Consider the following 7,029-nt stretch of genomic DNA (forward strand, 5'->3'; position numbering starts at 1 on the left):
CATTGTTTTAATGTTTTAATATTAGCTATTAACTAACGATGAATTTTAGTTGTAGCGATGAAATTAAATATACCGTAATAAAATATTACTGTATTCAAATAAATGGCGCCAAAAGTAAAAATTAATCATGTTGGCAGATCTGATTCACTTCCGCTACGTATCCAGCAAGATGGCTGTTTGTGTCGCTGTTATTGGTAAAGATGTAAGTTTTTACACTAATCTCACATTCATTTTCATCATCACTTTCTTTTTGTATACATTACATTTTTATACAATTAATATGTCTTTATCATTACTACAAAATCATCTTGAAAACAACAAACATTGCTTATCGTATTGGCAAAATAATCTCTTGTCATTTTCATTTGACATATTGATATCGATAAGAAACCATAAACAACACTTCAAAAAGTTGCCCCTTTTCAAAACCTACAAGTTACTGTTTTAAGCTTAAAATGTTTTTTTTTTTAATTCCAGAATTCCCCATTGTATATCGGTGGTGTGGGCAATGACACCAACACTGATAACGAACTTTCTAGGCAATGGCTTGTCCACACAGCCCTTGATGCTTTGGAAGAACGTTTAGCGACAACCAATACCAATACTGCGAACTCTGCTTCAAATGCTTCTCGTACTGATTTACGCGATTTGTATTTGGGATTACTTTATTCAACGGACACTCATAAAATGTTAGTGGCCAGTTATCACACATTCTTTAGTGTTGCTATCATTTAACTGTAAAATTAAAAAATCTTTTCAGATACGGATATGTGACCAATACAAGGATTAAACTTGTTCTAGTAACAAGCTCTACATCGCCAAGTGGCAGTAATATACGAGATGCTGAAGTACGGACCGCTTTACGTCGATTACACGCCCTGTATGCTGATGCCATTTGCAATCCATTCCATTTGCCGGGAGAACAAATTACATCATCGTAAGTAACAATTATCCAATGAATATAGATTAATTAAGAGAGATTTAGTACAAAAAAGTGAAATAATTTCTTTTTTTCAGGAAATTCGACAAACAAGTAAAGAATTTGCTGTTAAATAATGTTTAGTCTTTTATAACCTTGAACAATATTAGAAAACATTGTAATGTAGTGAATTTATACTTTGCTAAGAGGATACAATGCTTTTGTCCTTCATATTAAGAAATGATTATGTTACTCAATTTTTATAAAATGAATAATTGTACGTTGCTATTTTATGTAAGTTATGGTTTAATAATTATAGCATTCCATATTTACTTGCGTTTTGATTTTAATGTAACCAGATAAAATCTAAGAAAATATTACATTCCAAATATCTTTATTTTGGTAAAGTTTGATTTTTAACATATTTCAACTATCTTTATGATCTGTAATAACCATAGACACGAACTTGAAGTTTCGCGCCATCAATAAAAATATTCTTTCTGTGTGACGTGAGAAGTCAAGCTGTTCTCCGGTTCAGCGCTGAGCAATTTTTTTTCGTGAAATTGTTTATCTCGGCCGGGAAATCGCATCAAAATGGTAAGTAAAAGCAATATTTTACATGTTATATTGAATAAAACTAAATTTGGCGAAATAGATAACTCGGAAACAACATTTGAAAGTTTTTAGGTTATGACACGTGCAACACATGTATTTCGACATTTATTTTTGTTTTATAAAGCTTAATTTGTATTTGTCTTAAGTTGAGAATAGAATCCTCATTATCACTTAATTGAATAGATAAAAGAGAATTTCGAAGGACGTTTCACGATAATTTTATTAATGCATTTTCAGGCAGCCGCCGTCGTGTCTGGGAAGGACATTGAGAAGCCTCAGGCAGAGATCTCTCCAATCCACCGCATCCGTATCACCCTGACCTCCCGCAATGTGCGCTCGCTGGAGAAGGTGTGCGCAGATCTGATCAATGGCGCCAAAAAGCAGAAGCTTCGCGTCAAGGTAATTGAAAAAAATCTATTCAACTTGTTATCTGTATGGCACATACTATTATATACACATACATTAAAACTAACAATCAGAATGCAATGTTAATGTTGGAAGTCTTAAATACAAACTATAAATATTAGCAATATTTAGTCAAACGTAAATAAGTAAAAGCCTAATAGATCGCAGTATTTTTCTCACGCATAGAGATTTCTATGCAAACCATAGTTTCTCACTTATAGAGGTCTACAGACGGCATCAGACAATGACTAGCTTATAAAGATTTTTCTCTAATCCAAGTTTCTTATGGAATATGTCCATCGAGATCTTATAGGGACTCACGTCTATAGCTTCCTCTCTTATTCCTTGTCCTACACACGACACACATAAGGATATTGTTAGTCAAGATCAGATGATGACTGGCTAATATAAGGTTCTAACTTATAGATTACTCACTTATCTAGATTCAACAAAAAAATTATGGAATTCCTGTGGCCTTGGATCTTTTAATGTTTCTGCACCAAGATGAAGACACTGCATGTTAATGGTGCAGTGTTCACCAATGTGGTGCTAAAGGAATGCTGTTCAAAGTGCAGTGTGCAGCCGACCTTACTGCACTCTGCTCATAGGATAGCCACAGTTTAAATTAGAAATTGTTGTAGAATTAATTCTTCACCAGAGTGTGTACATTTCATAGACCACTACTAATTTTTTATTTGAACAGCTGTAATTTCCTTGCAATTCCTTGCATGGTTTATAAAAAAATATTCTATAATAATTCTTTTTGCAATTTTAATTGATGACTGTGACTTGCAACACAATCCACATTTATTGAAATAGCTTGCCTTAATTTTTTTCCAATTTATGGTCACATTAGAAACCTCTAATATTATCTACTATATCTATTTACCTATTTAAAAAAAAGGCATCAAAATCTGTTGCATAGTTTTAAAGATTTAAGAAAATAGGGCCAGGCAGTTTACTGAAACTTTGTTTTATACTTTGTAGAAATATATTAATCGTCTATTTCTTGTTTCCAGGGTCCAGTGCGCATGCCCACCAAGATCCTCCGCATCACAACACGTAAGACACCTTGCGGTGAAGGTTCCAAGACCTGGGACAGGTTCCAGATGAGAATCCACAAGAGGGTGATAGATCTTCACTCACCTTCGGAGATTGTGAAGCAAATTACATCTATCAATATTGAGCCGGGTGTAGAAGTGGAAGTTACTATCGCAGACGCGTAGGCACATCTGCCGTAATAAACTATTTTGAATATATTTTGTTTTCTTTACCGACTCTGTGGGAATCAAATTATCCAGTAATAAATATAACCTAGTCACTCAATGATAATGTAGCTTTTTAATAATTTTAAGAATTATTTAATTGACTCTAGTAGTTTATGAGTTAGTTGAATACAAAAAAATCTTTTTTGAATACTGGTATAGATAACTTGGAAGAATTTTGGCTTTTGTCCGTGCGGAATTAAAAAAAAATTTAGTAGTCTATGTTTTCTTCCATTATTTTCTACATCTATGACTTGTTTAGGAATACGAAAAAAAATCTATCCAAACATACGTATTTAGTCTACGTGATTTTAGGCTATGTTGTATGCTTTGAAAATTGTTGAAATTGTTTACAAAGTGACTAGTTTCTTAGGAAATCTATTTTTATAACAATAACTTCGATGTATCATCAATAGTGCTTTAGATCATTGACGCCTACATATTGTAAATTACTAATGTAAACGCATAAACTCATCATTCTACAGCAAATTAAAAAAAAATCATTACAATCTTTCTAAAATGAACATCTATGAGATTTTAATTTACAAAAGTTATACTTTTTAAAATTGACAAAAAAGTTATCGCTGAAATATAAAAGATAGGAAGAACGGCTTGCGTAATATAATTGGTTTTGACTAAAATGGTATTTTTTTGTAATAGACTTTCGGTTTTTTTTATTTCCGATTTGTGAAAACAATGTCCTTTATTCTGCCTTCCATTACATTGCATACCAATGGAGCCCTATCACGTAACCGAATATTAACATTTTTACTCGTAAATCGTAAAAGTAATTGGTTCCAAATAAATTAAAGCCAGAAATATAAAACCCTCGCCATCTATCGGAGGAATATAAAACTAATTTCTTTGGAATTTACCTCATTTAAACTTGGCGCTGGTCAGTCCTTGAGCGCACTAACCAACTGTATTAGTCAGATTTCTTAATCTTGGTTAGGGTATACAATATTTAGATCATATATAATCTAAACCAGAAAAATGCGTTCATGCAAAAAATGGAGAACTGACTATGTCAGACTATAATCACCGATTTGTTAAATCACAAAAGTTCATATTTGTATAACCGGCCGCCTACAGTCTGCATGCGGATATGATGTAACTGTTCAACCTACAAGCCTACCTTGAATTGTGATCAAATTCAACTGAGTTACTGCAAGGAACTCATTCTTTGAACGCATTACTGTCCATTATACGGCCTACTGTGATAAACTGATTATTAAATGAGTTCAGATAAATCATAGGTTATATCGTTTATATTTAGAAAGAGCATTTTCTTAATATAGTTTTAATAATGGTGTTCAATATGATTAATTGAAAAAATAATTTGTACTTACAGATTATCTAATTGAGGAACTAAAGAAATTACATTATAAGATAAAATTTCATCGAAATTCGTTTATTAGGATTAGTAATGTAATGGAATAATGTATCATATTCGAATCTAAACTTCCAACTTCCAACTATTATTTTTCTCTTAACAATTATATAGCCCTACGTACGTAGGGCGTCAAAAATAATTTTAGACTCATTTGAGTGTTCCCCTCCACGGAAATCTTTAGTAAAAGGCGAAAGATTTATACGTTTTGAAGGGAAACCAGAGTGAAGAGAATTTGCACTGACAAGCCTACACATTTCACTGTGATACACAATTATAGCGCTGTTTAAGTTTTGCGCAGCGCCATCTAGTGTTAAAATATACATATCACTTATATAATTTTATTATGAAAATAAATGTAACAATTAGGTTACGAAGGCTTTTTGTTTATTAGACCTGTCAACAATTACACAATAGGACAAATTACAACATCCGTTGAATTGTTACGGCGCGAGTGCATGGCCTAACAATTATTTAATTAAAACAAAGTGACCTATTACAATAAGTTACACGACCAACTATGCTGAGATGCTTTGACAAAAAATGTAATTTATTTTTTTGAAGCATTCAAATCAATATTAATATTTCTTACTTTAATGGATAATCTTGTGCTGGGTTTACATTTGATTAGATTTTAACAAAGAATATAGTAGTTAAATAAGAAATACTTTTCTAACAAGCTATTTATCTTCCACTCTTTTTTAGTGAACGAACAATGCATCGAATTTACGACCTATTAGATTTACGCAATGATGTAATACTTTGTCGTTGGTTATAAAAAAACAAACGTGCCTTGTCTGTGGCCGGCGCCGCGCTCCACTGCCCATAGACAATCGAATGAAATATGGCCGCTGTTTGCTATAATTTTGAGATCGATCTTAAAAATGGGTTGGTAGATTTGTTAATTTTTATTTAAAGAATTCTTACATTTTAGTTTTAGGGTCCATCTAGACAGTCCTATTTTATTTTAACCTAAATAAAATTGAGCTTTACGTATTTGAAACAAGGTTTACTTTTACTTTGCACGTCTTGTCGTAAGCAAGCGTAAAATACGTGAAACATACAATAAACCCTAGTTCCATTAGCATAAAGCTCAATTTTATGTCTATCTAAATGTACCCTTGTTCATGTCGTAGCCGAAATTGTTAGACAACCTTATCTAGTCTGTTTTTTTTTACAATGCCATCATTTTCCTGCCCTCGTATACCTTATGCCAAAACAACAACTTCAATCTTACAAATAATTATACCATTCTGAATTCTTTTTTTTTTAATCAAATCAATCTTAACGCAATCCAACCATCTCCTTTAATTTTTTTGGCAAAGTGCCACAGATTATAAATAATATATAATCTGTACCACCTTAATAAATGTTTACGTAATCCATCCTGCATTCATCTCATTATATTTTTTTGGCAGAATGCGACAAATTAAACCCTTTGTTAAAAAAAAAAACAACAAAATATAATCTGTACCGCTTTAATAAGTCGTTTCTTTCATGAACAAAGCAGCATTGCGGTATTTATGTAACAAGGAAGCTTTCTTAACCTAATACCGGGACACGCCATCTTGTGTGTTATGACATTAACGGGCATAAATCACGTAATTTTGTATTTTTATAGAACAAGGGCAAAAAGTACGGTTTTGATATCAACGAAATTGTTAATATACGTTATTACAGACTATCCTCTTTCAAATTTCATTCTGAATCCTTCAGCTGTCCTGGGTTTAAACATCTGTCCATGGGCGTAGTCAGTCTAGATCTATGCTAGGTCTAGACCATTATTATGATCTTACTAGCTTTCGCCCGCGACTGTGTTATACATCTCTGCCAAATTTCATCGTGATCCGTTCCGTTTTTGCGACAAACTAACAAACATCCATCCAAACCTTCGTATTTATAATATTAGTAAGATAGGAAGTATTTTTATATCTTATTGTTCTAGTTTTAATATCATAGTAATCGGCCCGTGATTTAACACTGTTTAAACCAGTTTTTTAAGAAAAATCATTCGTTTTTTAATTCGTATATTTACCTCATACTGATATAATAAATGCGAAAGTTTAGATGGATGTTTGTTAAAGTTTGTAGCCTAAACGGCTGAACGAATCTCGATGAAATTTGGCATAGATGTAAAGGAGAGTGTGGAAGAATACATAAGCTATTCAATTTTGATTCTTTTAGTTCCACGCGGACGGAGTCGGGGGCAAACTAGTACAGTAGAACCTCGATAACTCAAACCTCGGTAACTTAAAAACCTCTATAACATCAATAAATTACATTATCCCTTCCCATCAAAGCCCAAAACCTCTATAGAGGTCATCAAGGGTTATCAAGGGTCTATTATAATAGACCCTTGATAACTTAAAATATTTTGTGTTTTCCCTGGAGTTTAACTTATCGAGGTTCTATTGTACCAGCTAAATGAAAACTTC

At 32.5% G+C, this 7,029-nt stretch overlaps 2 protein-coding genes across 2 annotated transcripts; both read left to right on the forward strand.

Annotated features, from left to right (window-relative positions):
- LOC106102912 (trafficking protein particle complex subunit 2-like protein) lies at positions 1-1,199 on the forward strand. Its single transcript, XM_013282527.1, has 4 exons — positions 1-202; positions 478-689; positions 761-937; positions 1,018-1,199. Exons 1-4 carry the CDS (start codon positions 128-130, stop codon positions 1,061-1,063), a joined length of 510 nt encoding a protein of 169 aa, XP_013137981.1. The 5' UTR covers positions 1-127; the 3' UTR covers positions 1,064-1,199.
- A 193-nt stretch (positions 1,200-1,392) lies between these two features.
- On the forward strand, positions 1,393-3,196 carry LOC106102915 (40S ribosomal protein S20). Its single transcript, XM_013282532.1, has 3 exons — positions 1,393-1,516; positions 1,772-1,933; positions 2,959-3,196. The coding sequence occupies exons 1-3, from the start codon at positions 1,514-1,516 to the stop codon at positions 3,163-3,165; spliced, it is 372 nt and encodes a 123-aa protein (XP_013137986.1). The 5' UTR covers positions 1,393-1,513; the 3' UTR covers positions 3,166-3,196.
- Positions 3,197-7,029: the final 3,833 nt, after the last annotated feature.

The sequence above is a fragment of the Papilio polytes genome, unplaced genomic scaffold, assembly GCF_000836215.1.
Source record: "Papilio polytes unplaced genomic scaffold, Ppol_1.0 DF823901.1, whole genome shotgun sequence".
Taxonomy (NCBI): domain Eukaryota; kingdom Metazoa; phylum Arthropoda; class Insecta; order Lepidoptera; family Papilionidae; genus Papilio; species Papilio polytes.

Coding starts and splice junctions, on each gene's coding strand:
- LOC106102912 (XM_013282527.1), top strand. CDS start 128: ATGTTGGCAGATCTGATTCACTTCCGCTACGTATCCAGCAAGATGGCT. Junction 203..477: donor TCGCTGTTATTGGTAAAGAT/GTAAGTTTTTAC, acceptor TTTTAATTCCAG/AATTCCCCATTGTATATCGG. Junction 938..1,017: donor GGAGAACAAATTACATCATC/GTAAGTAACAAT, acceptor TCTTTTTTTCAG/GAAATTCGACAAACAAGTAA.
- LOC106102915 (XM_013282532.1), top strand. Junction 1,934..2,958: donor AGCAGAAGCTTCGCGTCAAG/GTAATTGAAAAA, acceptor TCTTGTTTCCAG/GGTCCAGTGCGCATGCCCAC.